At 39.7% G+C, this 18,925-nt stretch overlaps 3 protein-coding genes across 5 annotated transcripts in view; 2 read left to right on the top strand and 1 right to left on the bottom strand.

The window, feature by feature from the left end:
* The window catches only part of LOC138010759 (F-box DNA helicase 1-like), a 43,119-nt gene extending 36,342 nt beyond the window's left edge, over nucleotides 1-6,777 (bottom strand). For both annotated transcript variants that reach the window (XR_011124541.1, XM_068857736.1), the window contains exons 1-3: nucleotides 5,027-6,777; nucleotides 3,698-3,825; nucleotides 2,412-2,529 (exon numbers count right to left, since the gene is read on the bottom strand). Coding sequence is in view for 1 of the 2 variants with exons in the window: in XM_068857736.1 (XP_068713837.1) it covers nucleotides 2,412-2,529; nucleotides 3,698-3,825; nucleotides 5,027-6,751 (1,971 nt within the window). In the remaining variant the exon portion in view is untranslated. The remainder of the gene's footprint in view (nucleotides 1-2,411; nucleotides 2,530-3,697; nucleotides 3,826-5,026) is intronic.
* LOC138010763 (uncharacterized) overlaps nucleotides 1-18,925 on the top strand; it is an 82,845-nt gene that overhangs the window by 47,677 nt on the left and 16,243 nt on the right. The window lies entirely within an intron of this gene.
* Nucleotides 7,035-18,911, top strand: LOC138010762 (ankyrin repeat domain-containing protein 16-like). 2 transcript variants are annotated; one of them, XM_068857741.1, is made up of 8 exons: nucleotides 7,035-7,382; nucleotides 9,714-9,934; nucleotides 10,270-10,312; nucleotides 11,688-11,796; nucleotides 14,789-14,950; nucleotides 15,891-15,969; nucleotides 16,086-16,247; nucleotides 18,260-18,911. In XM_068857741.1, the coding sequence occupies exons 1-7, from the start codon at nucleotides 7,123-7,125 to the stop codon at nucleotides 16,244-16,246; spliced, it is 1,035 nt and encodes a 344-aa protein (XP_068713842.1). In that variant the 5' UTR covers nucleotides 7,035-7,122; the 3' UTR covers nucleotide 16,247; nucleotides 18,260-18,911. The 2 variants fall into 2 exon arrangements, with proteins under 2 accessions (XP_068713842.1, XP_068713841.1); XM_068857740.1 differs by lacking the exon at nucleotides 18,260-18,911 and having other exon boundaries at nucleotides 16,086-17,554.

Genomic DNA, 18,925 nt, shown 5'->3' with positions numbered 1-18,925 from the left:
TGTTAGGAGCACAGCTTAAAATACTGGGAGCACCTATTCCAACAGAAAAGCAGAACTTAAGACAGTATGGAGTCATCTCTAGTTTTTTGTATTTTATTTTAGTGCCGCGTTTGTTGTTTTAACTAGTAAGGCTGACTTACATTTCGTTTGAGACCGCGATAAAATTCTTGTGGTTTTTAAATCAATTTGACTTTTCAATTTCAACAACAAAGTATTACATGTTATCATCATGTCAAAGAACATTTGAAATAACAGAAAAGTTTTCATCATGTATTTCCTTTTTAATGTACACCTGTAACCAAAGAAAATATACTTGAAAACCGGAGTAGATACACAACTTCATAATTGATAATAGACGCGCACTTTAATGAATCAAAGTCACCAAGATTAGACTTTATGCTGTCACAAATGGCAAATATATTTTGCGCATATGACGTAATTATCGTAGGTCGCTATGTCTCACGCATTCCTTTACAGTAATTCCGCTGTTGTTAACTTAAGTGAGCCTACACAACATGAAGCATGACATGAGGATTTGGTCGCTAAGTAACCGCCACACATGCTTTCGACCCATGGCAGAGGTATCTTTTCCTTTACTTGTCAGCACAGTGAACACAAAAGGAAAGAGATCTCTGCTACCAGGGAACCATTGACTAAGGATGAAGCGGATGAATGCACGGGGAAGGCTTTAAAGTACCTGCAGCGCATAAAATCTTTCTCTGAATCCCACTCTAGCTCCCGGAAGGGGGGGGGGGGGGACTCCCATATGGAACAGACGGCGATGCTCGTCGGAAATTTTGAATTTAACCCCTAAAGGAGACCATCTGGGCGTGGCTCAAGCTTTTTGTGACCCCTACAGGAGACTAATCTGGGCGTGGCTTAAGGAAATTTTGACCCCTAAAATCAAGTTAAAAAGAAAATTTGATTTCTGTTTACCCGCGGCTTAAAATATTGGCGCTTTGCCCGGAACACCCTAAGCGAGACCAAAATCCAAAATTTACACCCCTAAGCGAGACGACGAGCATCCCCTTCTGTTTCATATGAGTGCCCCCCCCCCCCCCCCCCCGGGCTCTAGCTACTCTAATTCGTTTAACCCCGCTCTTTGAAATTTGTTTATTTGTCTTTTCTTGCACGTTGGTTCATCCTCTTTAGCTTTATCACGGACTGATATAGTGATGCAGTATCATTCGAGGTAGATTTACTCGCTTTTGTAGAATGTGAAGGCTGGCTTTTTGTAAGTATAAATTATTGCATACAAGACAATACAAGCGCGACGACTTGACTAGGCTATAATTCACTTTTTTTTAACAATTTTCTTACCTTGAAGAAAAAGGCTCTTATTGTTGACCCTCGCTTAACCTTCCACTATCACAAACCTTTAACATGTGCAATAAGCATGCGCTGTATTCGTAGTCTTCATAGTCTTCATTTGCATGTGACAGCGGAGTTTTAACAAAACAGAAGAGTATGGAGTGGAATGAAACATCAATAGGAAAATGGACCTTCACCGGCGTTGGGGGAATTAATTTTGTTGAGAAAACTGACAACAAATAAACACACATCGATGAAAGGAAAATAATCTACCTTTATTATTTAGGGTCAGATTTTTGTTATGTATATCTTTATATCTTTATATCTGTTGATTGATGCTTCTGTTTCGGGACGTACCACTCGGATTGCGCAAGTATGAGTGAGTGTGTGTGAGTGAGTGAGGCTATTAGTCTCTCCCCTGGGGGCTTTTCAGGACTAATTTACAATGTGTTTCGAGGGACTTTAGCCAGACTGCTAATTACACAATTTACAATTTTATTTTAGGAAGTGAAAGATGCCCCCGTCCAGATAAGGTCATACCACAACCGGGGACTACGTCCCCTACTCTTATCGAATAGTGAGTGGGTTCTTTAACGTCCCATACTATTTAATTTCCAACCAGGGTTATGAGACGGGACCTCCGGTTTACAGTCCTTATCCGAGAAGACTTGAAAGTCTAACCATTTGCAGATGTAATTACAAAGGCAGCACATTCTTCTCAGTTATTTTAAGACCCTGAGTGTTGGTCCGGCCGGAGTCGAACTCACGACCTCCCGCATGATAGCCCGATGCTCAACCAACTGAGCCACCGGTGCGCGGTATACTATAGTCAGGTGGGAAAGCAAACGCACTGCACTTGAGCTCTTAAGGCTCGGGAGTGCGATCACACACGATTTTTTAGGTGCACAACCAAAAATTTAGTCGCATGTACGACCACTTAGTCGCTAACTTTGAGCGCCCCTGCAGTTGCATGTACATGAAAGTGACAGACACTAAAAAAAAATCAACAAACTTTCAATGTACAGATTTTCCTCTGTAAACACTCTTCTGCTGATTCCTCTAACTATGAACCAAAAAAAAATTAAAAATGAATGCCTTACCGTTTTGGAGTTCTCTGCAAGTGTTTCCAAAAATGTCTTTATCAACTGGAACTTGCTGTGAGTTTTCAAGTTTTCTGTTAATGACTGATGACATTTTCTTTTAAACGTCTTCATGAAACTAAAATTGAAATAAAAATATTGGATTTAATAAATACATGTAGCCACCTGACCAAACACTGACTGCATAGTTATTGATCATCTGTGATCTACAGTCACTGTAGATCATAGATGATCAATAACTATGCACAAATTAGTTATTTTTGCAACCACAAGGTTTGCGATTGGGCACTGTAAATTAATTGAATGAATCAAAAGGAATTTAATTGGCTTCCAAAAAAAGTTCAGCAATACCATAGCTTTTCTCAAAATGATGTCTCTAATGTATTTTTTACAAATGGTTGCATTGCATACCTTAATTTCACTTTAGCCAAGTTTGACAGTATCTTATTTTAATTTTGTGAAGTACATGTAGATTTTAATCCAGAATATTCATATCTGAATCCTCCCACAGGCCTATTTAATAATTCTTGTCATCTCCTCAGAATGTCTCCAAAATATCATTCATTCAATATCTCTCGGTTTAAGTCAAAAATTTTGTCCTTTTGAAGTTTTCGCACTGTTCTTGGTGTTGTAGGGAGCCGAAAACCTCTAATCCTAAAGGAAACATTAGTAACTTGGCTTTTTCTACTTCTGGTACATAAACCAAAACGACATTTACCTTCCTCTCAATTTTTTGGTGGCAAAGATATTTTGGGTGGCATTCCTGCAGAAAAAATTTAAGCCAGGCAAGCAATTTTCTTATATCATCAGCATGCTCTAAAGAAGATAATGGAGCACCCTCGCACCGACCGAATTATTTCGATTGCATGTATCTGCAAGCTGCATTATAACAAGATGTACTAGTTGGCAAGAATACACATTAAACATAAGTTAATGGATGTCTTTATGAGTAGTGTGACAAAGTTGTTATAAATTAATCAAGGTTCCTTTGTATCTGTTACAGGTTAAATTTGATTTCAGGTCAAAATGATTTTAACCTACTAAGGTTGATTCTTAATTTCTTTGGGTCTGGTATTCATTATCATACTGTGTCTGTAAATAGAGACAAAGAAATCACACAAATTATTGTACAATCAACCTGTAGGTTAAAATCATTTTGACCTGAAATCAAATTTAACGTTTAACATTTATCCGTAAGCTATCCAACTAAACTTGAACCATGAATTTAATATTTGCAGTCACTGTAATTCTGCACACCAATAAAGTAATACATATGTACTTTTTACCTTGCAAGATTTGTAGGAAACAACTCCAGTTCCAAAAGTCCTTCCTGATCCAGTAATTCTGTCATCTCATCCTCACATTCTGGATCTTTTTTCTTTAAACGAAAGTACTTTTTCTTCCAGGGAATAAACTACATGTACAGAAAAAAAAAAGATTATTGTAAATTAGTGTACAGATCCTTTTACAGTGAGGACACTCGAACCATGAACACATATTTTTTTGTACATTCTTTTAGTGACTGTACAATGTGGGCTCGTCCTTTTGACAAGAGTATTTAATGTTTTTACACTCACAAAATGCTATACATGTAACACTATACATCATAAGAAGAGCCTTTATTTCTTCCTCCCCCCAAAAAAAACAATTTACACAAAAATGTCAAGTGTTCACGGTTCAAGTGTCCTTACTGTAATAAATAAATAAATAAATAAATAATAATAATAATAATAATAATAATAATAATAATAAGTATTATTATAATTATTAAATTGAGTACCAATAAAAATAATTGATTCTTAATTAAACTGCAAGTTCAAAGCCTGGCCTAAGTATCAAAGAAAGTTATAAAATACTGCCAGAGATACTTGAGGTCAATATTCGCTGCAATTCCAAGTGCAAGGTTGCTGCCTAACGGTCGCACGGTCGCCCGGTCGCCTGGGGCGCCTTATTTGCGAGCGCGGGCGACCAAATTTCTGATCAAGTAGCCCGAACGAGCGCCTTACTTGATTAATCCTCACTCACATGTAAATATGATCCCAGCTGGAATTAGTTAATTCTGGGCTCTTGAAAAAATGACTCGGGCTACTAACTTTTAATGTTGGAAGCCCGAAGGGCTCCCGGACAATTGAAAAGTCCCCCGGCCTTTTGAATATTCAACCTTTTCCCTGGTCGCAATAACTTGATCTTTGGCAAATCCTTCGCATAAACTTCATTTTCATCACAAACCCTTCAGTGGGCTTAAAGCAACCAGAACTTTGTTGTCTTGGACATTACATGTATAAACATTAAGCGAATGGTTGATGCCTCACTCGATGGAACACTTCCGTCCAAAGCAAGTTTGAAAGCTTTAAGACCAGCAGTATGATAATTTATTATCAAGTTAGAGGACTTACTGACATCAGAAACAAAAAGATATTAAACTCTTAGTTGTTATCACTAATGCCCAGGACAACAATGTTCTGAGAAGCAAACATGTTCATTCCACATTCCAAAGACATCATGTACAAAAATAATGTGACTAGAACGTACACCTATTATGTTATATAGGTAGTGACCGTTATTTTTTTTGTAAATAAATAATGTTCTTATTGCTTATTTTTAACATAAATTACCGAATATCTTGTTATGATTCTATTCCACTGCTGGCAAACCAAGACACAGTTTAACATCAAGTCTATAACAGGTAATTGGCAGAATATATTCTCCATTATCTCTTCAGGGAGGTGTGAAAATTCTTTCACAGGAGGGGTAGAATCGTCAGAGTCATCCTCTGTGTCACTTTCGTCACCTTTAACCAGGCCATACATGGAAGATCTCGCAGATGACATCTTCTTCCTTTTTCTTGGCTTCTTTTTTCCAGCTTTGCGTGAAGAATCACTGCTTTCACTGCTACTTGAAGCTAACTTTTTGTCAGCTTCGTGAGGAGATTCACTGCCTTCACTGTTACTAGGACTTGTGTTCACATGCAAAGACTCAATTCCCTCCTTTTTGCTAGATTTGTGTGATAATTTATTACTTTTACTGCTATTTGAAATTGACTTTGAAACCGCAGTCACACTGGGCTTCTCTAGGCTGTCATCATCTGAAGATTCGCTGCTTTCACTGCTAGTAGGACTTGCATTTGCAGGCAAAGACTCACTTTCCTTCTTTTTGCTAGATTTTTGTGATAATTTACTACTTTTACCGCTACTTGAAGTTGCCTTTGCAACTGAAGTCACACTGGGTTTCTCTGGGCTGTCATCGTCTGAAGATTCACTGCTTTCACTGCTACTACATGAAGGTGTTGATTTTGCAGGCAAAGACAAACTTTGCTTCTTTTTGCTTGATTTACGTGCTAATTCACTGCTTTTACTTTCACTAGAAGATCTCTTTACAAATGATGACGCACTTGGCTTCGTTTTTCTAGATTTATTGTGTGACAATTCACTGCGTTTACTGCCACATGGAGTTGACTTTAAAACCGACTTCTTACTTGGCCTTGGCTTCTTCATCCTGGCTTCATCTGAAGATTTATTGCTACTAGAAGTTGACTTTGCACACGGAGACACTTTTGCCTTCTTATTTTTAGCTTTGTGTGACGATTTCTCGCTGTCACTGCATTTAGAAGTTGATGCCAGAGACGAAGACACACTCTGTTTCTTTCTGCTAGCTTTGAGCGAACTTGTTTCACTGTCACTGGAATTCCCATTTTCGGGATCATGCTTGTGTTGTACCACATTCACGATGCAACAATCACTATCGGAGGAAATTCCCCCATTTTCATCCATGTCACAGTCGTCTTTATGTGATGTGTTATGCTTGTGGCGTTTTTGCAGCTTTATTTTCCTCCCACTTGGACGCTTCAGTGGTTGGTTTCGGCGTTTTCTCTTGCGTGCAGATTTTGGTGACGAAGAAGGCGCCATCGGCGCCATATGAGAAAGTGAACCATGTGTATCCCTTGAGCAATACACAGAGTCTTTGCCAGAGCTGTCTTCGGTAACGTGTGATTGCCAGCCTTCACTTCCAAGACCAGACCAGCGCAAGGAAGATGTAGATGTGTGCTTAGGGTCGCTCCCAACAAGTTTCACTGCTTGTTTGTGTACGTTCGTTGCGGTTGTAAAACCGCTTATTTCCACTGGAAACGCAAATTGATCCGAAATAGCATCCCCAGTTTCTCTTGATTCTGTCGGCGTTGGAAACCGGGTTTTGTTCTTGAGATCTTTCTTCGGCTTTACAAGGAAATTCACTTCTTCTTTGGAGATACCGCTCTTTGGAGTAAAGTAACTTGAAATTATCCGTTGATGCGGGGACAAAACATACTTGTTTCTTCTTTTCTGGGGAGAAAAGTTGCGAGCCATAGGTTGACGGTTGGTTGACAGTTGCATTTCCCAGGTCTCCCATACGGAGGGGAGGGGGGTAAGGAGTTGTTTCATGCCAAAAAGATAATTTTGTCGAACATTTGTGCAATCATCTTTGAGCCAAAAAAAGGAGAAATATACGTTTTTCTCTTTTTTCAATGACAGAATAATGTAAATCGTTCAAATGATATCAAGTTAATTTTGTTATTCATCTTATTTTTTTTGCAACAGTACTCCCCACCCCCACTAGAGAATTATTAGTTGAAGCCAACATGGCGGGAGAAGTTCATTTCTCTTGTTATGAGAATTTCCCCGATTATCCTCCGCCTTTACGCCTCGTACAGCGAAACAAACTTGACGAATTCATCGCTATGGTGGATAACAGCCAAGATAAAAGAGCCATATTGAACTGTGTCCATTCCAAATCTGGTGACACAGCTTTAATTGTGGCAGCACGACAAGGGCACTTTGATTTGATCAAGTTTTTGATTGAAAGTGGAGTTGACATCGAGCAACGTAACAAGGACTTGAAACGAGCTTTACACGAAGCAGCTGCTGGATCGCATGTGAAATGTGTAAAAGTTCTCATTTCTTATAAAGCGGAGATTGATTGTTTGAAAAGAGCAGATTGGTAAGAAACGAGCGGGTGCGGGCGCAGCACAGGGCGGGACGGGATGGCGGGATCGTGACTGTTCTTTCTCCCCTTATTAATTACTAGTAATAGTTTCACTACATCTTCCCCCTCCAAAGATAGTATGAAAGATATTGAATTATATGCTGAACATGTCGCCAGTCCATGAACACTGACCCCCAGTCCATGGACTACCCAGGCAAATGGACTACGCTATAAATACTATTTCAAATGAGTACTGTTTGTCTATATTTAAGCCATGTTTCAAGCAGTGCTTACCTAAGCCTAAACACCCATTTTAAACAGTAAGTAAGTAATTTTATTTAAACACATATCGCATATGAGCGATAGCTCGTTTAAATGCAAATGTGTCATAAAAAATTACAATGTGATAATTAAGATAATCTTACATGTACAAGTAATGAGTAAAAAATAAGAAATAAGAATTAAATCAACTGAAATGAATAATACCCTATTACAATAATCAATAATTCAATAAAAGAAAATATTGGTAATTAGACTGTCTATTTACAAAAAATACAGCTGCAGTCATACGATGAAGACAATTGTATGTTTTGTAAGTTCTTCCGAAATGTAGTAAGGGATTCTGACATCCTTATTTTGTCTGGTAGATTGTTCCATTGTTTACTAGCCTGGTACGTGAAAGAATGTTGCATATAAGATGAGGTTGGTCTTGGAATAACAACCTTAAGATGGCCCCGTAGGCTGTAACCGTTGCTACGCAGGATAAACCTTTCCCGAATGCAGTTCGGTGCCTGGCCATAAATACTTTTGTATACGAGTGTCAGTGCTTGTTCTATGCGTCGGTGTTCCAGGCTTGATCCAGTGTTCCAGTGTTGATCAACAGTATTTAAGTCTAAGCAGCCATTAAACTATAAAAAGGTTAGCTTTCGATAATGTTATTGTCCTGATGGCCGATTACATCATGTATACTAAGTGAAGTGAAACCGGTGCAATTCTTGGATTTAGTTGCATGTCACCATGCGCAGTTCTTTCAATAGTACTCATTCGAAATGGTAATTTTAGAAGTTACAGTCAATTTTAGGGTAGTCCATTTGGGTAGTCCATGGACTGGGGGCCAGTGTTTTGTCACCACCTGTCACCCTTGTTTCTGATTTGCGTCTGACAAATCTTTGCAAGCCCCTGTTTTGAGCCACGAAACTCGATTTGCATCAGATCTGCTTCAATGTTTGAATTTTCAGATCAATCGCTAACCCGAACAGTACTTTGGTTCTCCTTGCCAGTTTCTACTTTGTGACTCCTAAAACACCTTGGCCGCGTAGAACAATACCAATACCAAGTTAAGCTATGATCCTCGCAGTTACATGTATGAATGCATTTTTTTTTTTTTGGCAATTGTGGAGAGAAGCCTGAAAAATTCAGGACTTCAATAGGGTTTGAACCCCATTGAAGTACTAAATTTTTCGAGGATCATGGCTTAACTTGATTTCATATCCACAGTTTCATATAATGGATTCATTTGATATAGATGACACTTCATTTGTCAATACCAATACCACTTGCGCGCATAATCGATACCACCTTGCATGCCGGGTTGAGCATATCAAGATTGATTCCCCCTACAATATCTACCAATTTATACATTCAAGTTACCCTTTTCCTGCTGAAACTTCTACATGTAGGTTGCCTCCTGGTTTGGCCTCTGGGCCAAAACCCTGCGGGGACAATTATCAAGTTTTACATTAATGACCCACCATACCCTTTTAAAATGTTTACTTTTTTTGTAAGAAATGTCTCTAGGAGCAACTGCAGAATTAAGGGCCACACAGAGCCAGCACATGCAAAGTATTTAGAAGCTTTTGTAGAACGAGGTCCACATAATAGGAGCTTTCGTTATTCAATGATATGGAAATAAGTGACTCTGTATTTCTGTATGTGAGAGTTAAACATAAACTTGGACTCTGTTGAGTTTAAGTGCCAGTTGTAAATGTGTATGTGCCCTTGGGCAACCAAGATCAAACATTATAAGAGCACATTGTTTTACTTGTACTGTACTTATTTTCCCCACGTAGATTAATCTCCATCAAATGTACTTCATTATCACAAAATCAGAGGAAAATTGAAACATTGTAGGGACCTGGCTGTTCCATGAATTTCGCACAATGGTGGGCTTGCTTTAACCCTTTTACTCCTGTGGGGTTCCCCATTGACGAGTAAAATCGTCTGGCGCTAGACAGAGTAAAATCTGTAAGTCTCATTGGCCCTTACAGGAGTGAAAGGGTTTTAATCTATTCATGAGCGATAACAAGTTGTGTGTTCTTACTTTACTTTTCTGTCTTGTTAGAATAGGACTCCACTTATGATGTCATGTACCAAGCCTAACATCGACACCATCTCTTTATTGGTCCAGAGTGGAGCAAACATGAAACTAAAAAACAAGGATGGATGGAATTGTTTCCATGTTGCTGCTAGAGAAGGTCATAGAGACATCTTATGTTACCTCCTTAATTGCTGTGCAGGCATCTGGGACACTTGTAGTAAGAATGGACGCACACCTCTCCATACAGCAGGTTAGTCAGACAGTTATAATGGAAGGTGTCATGGCATTAAGAACTTGTAAAGAATTTTAGGCTCTTTTAATCATTTTAATTAATTAAACTTGTTCAATCCACTTAAATGCAATTCAATAGGCCACTTCGGAAAATACCAAAATACTATTTGTTTGTCCCCCCAAATTTTGCATAAGCATTGTTTTTGTTTTCCCTTGGGACCATTGTAAGTCCCAAGAGAAACTGGAAACAATGCTTATGCAAAATTTGGGGGGACAAACAAAGAGTACATGTAATATGGTATTTTCCGAAGTGGCCTATTAACCCACTGACTCCTAGCTCCTTTTCTTTTTCAGCCCTTCATGGGAAAACAGAAGCTGTAAGGCTCATGATTTCCAGGTACAAACTTCAAGCTTTCAATGTATTGATTAAAACTTAAAGGTCATTCTTTATAAGTTAAAATTTCAAAATGAACATTTTGGGTGCCCGTTATTTTGAGTATTTTCAAAATTATGGCAGAGTCGCATGCATTAAACAGCACCAACCTAACATTTTGATGCATGTATGAAATATTGTGTGTTATAATTTTTTATGAATCTTAACAGAAATAATTAATGATAGTTGATAAATTATGGGTGAGAAATTATAAAAATAGAAGGGAAAATGTTATTTTCTTTTCAACCTCTTAAATTTGACCAATATTATTGTCACCCAGTGTTGCTGTTCATTAAACTTTGCCTTCACAGAAGCAACTACCAGTAATAATTATTATTACTGTGGCATAGTTCATGAGACCAGTAAGCTAATAATGAAATGTAATTTGTGATAATCCTTATTAGCATAACTAATTTCAATATTAATACCCTTACATGTAAGCCATGGGTTTTATAAGAAGCCAGTCAGAAATTTGCCTCTCACCGCCGGCTACTCTGCTTTGATTTTCACTCAAACCCTTGTAAAAGTCAAGACAAGAGTGACCATTGTTTGCATTGATTATCCCAGGCATCTACCTCAAAAGTTATGGAAACCCCTGCTGAAGCTGACTCGTCCCCAGTCATCTTCATATAACAAATGGCAGCGACACGGCGAAGTGGAAGAGAGGATGATGGGAAGGGAGAAGGGGAGAAGACGACGTCTTCCTTCTTCGTTTTCGTCCTACCCATCTCATCTTGCACTCCCTTTCTCGGTACCTATCTCTCCCTGCGCCCTGTATGAAGATGACTGGGGACGAGTCAGCTGCTGAAGCTAGAACGCCAAGGGTAATGCAGCACTGCCTTGGTCGGGGGTACACATTCCCTGGTTTTCAGGGGTTTTTGTGTCAGGCTCTGGTGTATTGCCCTTCTCTTTATAACAGAGTTGATTTATAAATGTACCTATGAATTCCAATGCTAAATAAATGCCATGGTAGCTTGACTGGCCAACACACCAATATATCATCTTGCTTAAGGACGGTGCCTACTAATTCAAAGGTATTTTTGCCCCGGTTTATGATCTTAACAATTGTTATTGAAATCCAAAAAGAAAATTGGGGATAACCACGCATTTTTCTGAAATTGAAGCTTAATTATCTCTCAGAAATGCATGGTTACCCCCAATTTTCTTTTTGGATACCAAGAGTAGTTACTAAGATCTACTTTCTCTGGATAGTTTTAAAGCGCGCAAAAATATCACTGTATTGGTAAGCATCACCGATAGGAAACCCGAGTATCTCGAGATGAGCAGAACGTATGCGCAATGACAATAGTAGTAGACAGTATTCCTGTCTGTCATGCAGATGTGGTTACATTCCGGACTCGCCTGACAGCTGTGGGTTAACACCTCTTATGGATGCCCTGCGTGCTGGCTTTATACAAGTTGCAGAGATTCTTGTTACTGAGCATAAGGTACTTGATTATTGTTTTCTTAATCGGCTTGAGGGCGTTTGCTCAAAACAAAAGTCTTCCAACTGTGGATATCGATTTTTAATTAATGTCACCTAGAATTAAGATACCGCGCACCGGTGGCTCAGCTGGTTGAGCACCGGGCTGCCATACGGGAGGTCATGAGTTCGACTCCGGCCGGACCAACAACTAAATAACTGAGGAGAAAGTGCTGCCTTCCATGTTCATTAGTTCTCTGTGGGACGTTAAAGAACCCGGTGTTGTGGCTGTCCTCTGTGAGTATATGGTTGGGTGGCAGGTTCAAATCTGAATAGCTGCCAAAACTTCAACCTGTTCAAACAAACAAACATACAAGGTACTTATTTCAAGATTGAGAAAAAAAAAGGAGGCACCTTCTTTTGCATTAATTGGAGGAAAGGACATTGAAAACAATGCCTCAATTTCGATTAATCGGTCAGGACCATGGGATGTACCTTCATTGACTTATCAATGGTAAACCACAGAAATAATATAGGCTCGATATTCCAGCCGTTTTGGGAGTTCCTCCTGCCAACGAACGGCTGGATAACCGGTTCGCGTCGTTTGTCCGTGACGTAGCACCCGTCGCCATTGTATTTTGTATCCAGCCAATTCTATTCTGTACTTGGAGGACAGGCGACTGATCCACTGATCCAGCGGTGGTTTGCGCGGGCGCACAAAACGGCTGGTCAATCGAGCCTAAGAATTTCAATTTTAAGGTTTTTAAAGTGGGTGTTTGAGATGAAAAATTGCCGTTAAAACTACAGTGCAAAAACTCACGTGCAAAATCTTCCTTAATGGGTGAACATTCAGGCTGAGATTAAACAAGTTTTAAGAACATACGAAGAACATCCCCAGGCAGAGATTCAGTTAATAACGTCTTTATCTTGCTCATTTGTTTTTGTTTTTGCGAGTATTATGAATACGGGTAAAGGAAATGTAAAACTGCAGTCTAATAGGACAATCAACTCAAATACTTAGAAACGTTTCGACAGTGTCACACTGTTGTAGTCAAAACTTCAAAACACTAAAACAGGGGCACCCAACGAGAATATAGTTCAAAACCACCTGAACATAGCATTGTTTAACGTATTTTGGTATTTAAACGGTGGATATAGGCATATTTTTATCCCCAAAAAAGTTTTTATCCGTTCGGATTTCCTAGCTGAAGGTCTAGTGATCCGAAAATTATATGGATCAAAACTTACCTTTTCGAAAATTTCAGCCAAAAAAAGGTTCCAGAAAATTCTAGGTGACCTTTTTAGGGTAAAAATCCTTTTAAAATGGGCAATTAAACCATTTTTTAGATGTTCGAAAATCCTAGGACAGGCAGGGAAGCAAGGAATTTTACAACAAATGTTCCGAAAATTCTAGATCTCAAATCGTCTTCCGAACAGATATTTTCCGAAAATTGACGTTGGGTGTCTCTGACTAAAAGACGTCTTTGCATCAATGAAGAGCACAAAATAATGCTGTAGTTTTGTTACCAATAACCATTAAAGTGAACTGAAGCTATTCTTTGTTGTTTGCGATCAATGATGGAGAGCATGGAAATGAATTGAAACTGGCCAGTTTTTTTAAGTTTGGAGACGATGTCTTCGGAAAGTCGTCCAAAATTAAATGCGAATAGATCATTGTGCCATAAGTACGTTTCATATCTTCTCAGTGGGTTTTCAGGAATGTTGAACGTGTGTGCTAAATTACTAATTTAGATTCTACCCAGTTTGACAGTGCCCTTTTAACCATGCGGTTTTCTTATTGCATGATGGCGTGACTGAACAACAACTTTTTGTTTGTGGTCGAACGTAGCCACAGCAGTATACAACACAACTTTAAGAACATGTTAAGAATGTTGTCAGACTCAAATCATAAAATCTTGAATAAAGAACGTTCAGCCTCGGCCCCAAAATAGGATGTTCTTAAGAAGTCTGTTATTCAGAATAAACTTAGTTGGGCCTTCAACAAGTGACACAAGTGGTCCCGGACTCGTGTTCAAAGACAATGTAAACGAGGTTTCCAGGAGATAAAATTGGAAACACATTTGATAAGAGAATCTCTGCTTATCAATGGCTCGCATAAGGACTAAGTTAAAAGGTTTTTCTTCTTACAAGGGCGTTTTTCAGGGTAGTAAGTAATGAATTATATTTTATCAAACAGGATAATGAGATTAGCAGAATACGAATAATGAGGTTAAGTTTAATATGTATGTATATATAAGCTTAATTAAATCCATAAGTACTTAAGTAGATTGTGATCCGGCACGACACTCTTTCTTCTCTCTAGAATCTTGTTCAACTATAAGAGGGATGCAGTGGATTTCCCTACTTGCTTAAGCTTTTCTTTGCAAAACTAAGTAACGGGCAGCAAGATAAAAACTTGCCCACTGGCCTTTGTGAGGAAGTCGCTTTTTTAACCTCTGTCCACGATCCCGCACGGCGCTCTAAAGCCTCCTAACAAAAATGATCAGGCGTTGGTTCAGTAAATACACAGGGGCGGATTCATGCAGGAATTTCTGAAAGGGGAATTATTAACTTTAAACGCCATCGGTGTGTGAAAGGCAATTAGGAGTTTAGGGTTAAAAGGGTCCGAGGTCATACCCCGCCCCCGAAATTTGTTTACGTTTTTTCCCTCTAAAACGCCATTTCCAGCATTCCTTAGGCTTGAAAAACGTTGTAAAAGCGTGAAATAGAATCTGGAAATGCTGCTCAAAGAGGGACGGGCGGGGGGAGGGGGGCTCTCAACCCTTCCCCCGGATCCGTCTCTGATACAACACGAAGAAAACTAAAGCTGATCGCCTGGGGAAAAAAGGCGAATGATGTCAAGTAACACCTTTATGTCTCGATAGCGAACAGCAGTTTGTGGTTCTTGGCAGCCTTTTGTACAAAGGTTTAATCGCGTGCATATATATTTTGCGCGCTACGTTAATACTTTATCATCAATTATCATTTGATAGGAGTATTTATCTCTTCCCATACAGGCTTGTGTGAGAAAGAAAGATAAACTTGGCAGACAAGCCATGCATCTTGCAGCTAGGGCTGGGTGTAATGTCTCGTTAGATTATCTGATAACAAACTTTGATGCAGACGTAAACATGTGCACAGAAAACTCCGATCTCACCCCATTGCACCTAGCAGCGAAGGTAGGTTGACGGTGTGTTGAGAAGAGCCCGGAACTATGTTTGAGCAGTGTTGGCGCAGTCATTGGTGAGAGCACTCGCCTCCCACCATGCAATGTGGCCTGGGTTCGATTCTCAGACTCGGCGTCATATGTGGGTTGAGTCTGTTGGTTCTCTGCTCTGTACGAGAGGCGGTTTTTCCCGTGTACTCTAACCTGCGAACGCAGACGTATTTCCGGCGGTCGTTTTTCGGGGGAGAGAAACGACCGCCGGAAATACGTCTGCGTTTGCAGGCTACGTGTACTCCAGTTTTCCCATCTCCTCAAGAACATTTGAGTTAATTTCTAAGAACCTTGTCCTCAATTAGTTCTCCAGCGTTGGAAGACTTGACACTTCAATGAAGTTCATCAGTGATGTGATGATGATTATGATGATGATGATGATTATTGTTATTATTAATAGTTTTTAAAGATGGTCGTTGTGGCAACGGCTATCCCATGTGTAAAGTGACGATCCAAGAATACTTAGCAATTATTGAATGAGGTTGAGTAGGATATGAAGAATTCTGCAGGTCAAGGAGGGTGTTATCCACCAAGGCCGAAGGCCGAGGTGGATAACATCGTCCGAGGTCTATTATCACAAATAGCCTTAATGAATATTAGTTTTCAGTTGTTCTCTCGTTTGTCTTGCACCGTTTACGTTTTTGACTGTTCCCGACAGCAATAATGACCCTTCTTTGAAACGCTAATAGATGACCGGTGCCCTGCGATTTTTGTCTGCGATTTCTTTGCTGTGTGTGACTGTGCGATCGCCTTCTGCACGGTACATTTTCTGTGGTGTGTTCATAACCACGTATTGAAAACGATTGCGCCTGAAATGCGAACGTTCCGAAAGCAACCATTCTTGTAAGGCCACATGTTCTTACGATTCTTTCTGACGTTTGTGCTTTGCGATATTGTTATAGGAAGGTTTTAATGAAACGGTTCAATTTTTGCTGGACAGAGGCGCAAGGATAAACTCCCAAGACAAAAATGGAAGAACAGGTAACAAATATCTTCTTTCCTTTTCTTTCTTTTTTTTTTTTTTCTCTTACCAAAACTGCTCGTCTGTAGTTTTGGAAACAATCAATTCGAATCTAAACAAATGTGTCTTCTTACAGCTCTTCATCTTTCTTCAGCCGCGGGACATGAAGGTACGGTGGATATTCTGTTACGCTTGTACAAAGCCGATAACAACATCAAAGACTGTTTTGGGAAGAAGGCTGAAGACTATGCTCTGAAACCTGCGGTGCGCCAAAACTTTGGCTTGGAACCTGCATAGTGTAAGCTGCTTCTCTATCGTAGTTTCAGAAGAGAAATTAAGTGGAAGAGTAGAAAATCAGCGTAATGTCTTTTTAAGTAAAGAGATGGCGGCGGACAATACATGTAACTTCAAACTTTCCTTTTCGTGTCACCGGAAGTTGATATCCTGAAAACCCATTTTTCGGCATGCTTTTTGCGCAATCTCACGCTCGCACGTACGCAAGCACGATTCCGTTTCAAATGTGCTGAAAGATACACAGCACGTGAGCTGCAAAAAAGAACTCAATTTCCAAAACAGGATTTTCTCTTATGAAAGAGAAGTTTAAACAACGAAGATGGCTATGGCAACTCTAGAGAAAGAATGTATTAATATTATTCATCAAAAGTGCACTTGCAGCGAGGGTTTTAGCAACACTCTTCAAAATACAAAAGTAAATTTCGAAACTGTTTGTGTCAACACAACTTCATAGAATAAATCATGACTTCGGTCAAACTGCACAACCTGCAGGAGAAGGAAAATCGCGAAATACTTTCGATATCCCAAATATTTCGAAGTGGCTGAAAACTTTCCAAGATGACGGTAACTCAAGCCCGCCATTGTTTAGAACTATGAATCGTTATGCAACTTAGTCAAATTAGGCAATTCCGACTTTTTGACAGCCCAATCCAAAAATCGTGAGCGCCAGTCTTTTATTTCCTTTACGAAACTGGCAAAATGTTTGTGGTTAAACTACACGATTGAAGACATGGCGCCAGTACGCCAAGGAGCGGAGTCAGTATAGGGTGTTTTTACGTGACGTCACGACAGCTATGTTGGTGTACCTAAGACCTTAGACAGCAATGACCAGAACCAAGGTGGCTGACCAGCGGTTTTCGTTAAAACAATGGATGGCTGGGGGTGCTCAGTCTCGCGGGCTCAGAAAACCTGGTTGTGGTCATGGTTAAGTTATTTAAGGTTTTTCACCTAAACAACGGAACGGCGGCCATGTTGATGTGCCCAACTAATTCTCCGGGAATTGTGCTCTTTTATCATACAAACATTTTCTTTTGTTTCGGTGGAAAAACAAGGTTACTGATCACGTGGGTGCAAACACTCTATTCTTCCGGGTGCAGCATGTACTTGGGCTTTTAAAAACGGAATAAATAATGCCGGTAGCGGAAAATACGAGAGCGACAATAAACGTGCCAAAATGTGGAATGCCCTCCTTATTAGACCTGTTGTTTGTTTATTTATTTATTTATTTGAGGTGCTACCGTTCTCGTTGACGCCGTCTAGCCTCAAGGTCCCGCTGGTTTGGTCGAAAACGGCACAAAAAATGTACCAAACTGTAAAACTCACAAGGTGGGGGAGGGGGGGGAGAGGGGCGAGGGGGGGAAGGGCGTGAATGGCCATTAGGGAGCTTAAGAAACGACAACGGCGACGGCAACGAGAACGTCACGAACTTGCATATTTAGATATTTAGTGGGTAAAAACAATTGCTTTGCACGCCCTGCACGCGCATTTTTCACTTCTGTCCATTTCTTTGCCGTCGTCTACAAATCAACAACGTGAAATAACCACATTTTAGGTGTTATGAAGAACGTCAGCAATTGAGGACAAATTTTCATTTTCTCCCCTAAATTAAGTGCGGTTCCGACGAGTGCCATTTTTGAGGAAATTCCACACCCTTGTCATGCAAAAAAGGTTGAAATACTCACGAAGCGATTAAAATAACGCGAATTTATATTTTTAGATGACGTTCTCGTTGCCGTCGCCGTTGTCGTTGCTTAAGCTCCCTCGTGTATTTCCTCGTTAAACGCGTTGTTCTTTGACGTTCTCGTCTTCGTTTTTAAGATCCCGACCGAAAGAGTAGCAGTTTCAGTTGTTGGCTAAGATATTGCTTACGCTTTTCTACAAAAACTTAAGCATTTCTCAAGGACTTCTAAAAAATAGTTTTGACCATACAAGTAGGCGCTGCTCTGGATTGATCGATTTCCGTAAATCTTATTGGCAAGAAATGATCTTTAAGGAAGCCACAACTATTTTTTACAGGTAATAGACAAACGTGTTTCCGATGTAACGTCATCCATCTTCAAGAAAAGTATTTTTTCCTCAAGATTTGTCCAACGTTACTTGAGTGTTTTGGCAGAGCTTGAGACGCACCAGATCCTCTCGCAGAGTATTTCCTGTTTGGCCAGAGTAAACCCTTTGTTTGAAGCCCCACTTTGTTCTTTTAAAAGTCAGTGTCCCCCGACTTAGACATTCTTTGAACTTTTCGGTAGCATCCTGCGGGGCCTGGTTGTTCGAAAGCCGATTAACTTAATCCAGGATTAGCGTGAACTTTTGTTTCATGTTTTCAACTCTTTGGTGAAAGTTTCTTTAGCTTACTTTTGTTTTCAAGATTGATATCTTGTAATGTAAAGTTTTGCCGAATATCAGCGTTGAACAGCATTTGGGAGAAGAGAAATAAACTCCTTGATTAATTTTTAACGTGGGATTAGCGTAAATCGGCTTTTGAATAACCGGGCTCAGCCTTGCAAGACGTCGGGGTACAGGTTCAGTTCAGGTTCATTTTAACCATAGCAAAGTAAAGTTTGCTGTGGTTAACACTTTTTTTAGAATCGAACGCTTTCCCTTTCATTTTATAATGGTAAATTACATTTGGATCCAAGATCTGGATTTAAGCCCCAATTCCTTAAGCTTCATTTACACTAAAAT

This window comes from Montipora foliosa, chromosome 7, assembly GCF_036669935.1.
Source record: "Montipora foliosa isolate CH-2021 chromosome 7, ASM3666993v2, whole genome shotgun sequence".
NCBI classification, from domain to species: Eukaryota; Metazoa; Cnidaria; class Anthozoa; order Scleractinia; family Acroporidae; genus Montipora; species Montipora foliosa.
The sequence above is the reverse complement of the archived record's forward strand: the minus strand, read 5'-3'. Positions and strand labels throughout refer to the sequence as shown.

Coding starts and splice junctions, on each gene's coding strand:
- LOC138010762 (XM_068857741.1), top strand. CDS start 7,123: ATGGTGGATAACAGCCAAGATAAAAGAGCCATATTGAACTGTGTCCAT. Junction 9,935..10,269: donor CACACCTCTCCATACAGCAG/GTTAGTCAGACA, acceptor TTTCTTTTTCAG/CCCTTCATGGGAAAACAGAA. Junction 10,313..11,687: donor GTAAGGCTCATGATTTCCAG/GTACAAACTTCA, acceptor TCTGTCATGCAG/ATGTGGTTACATTCCGGACT.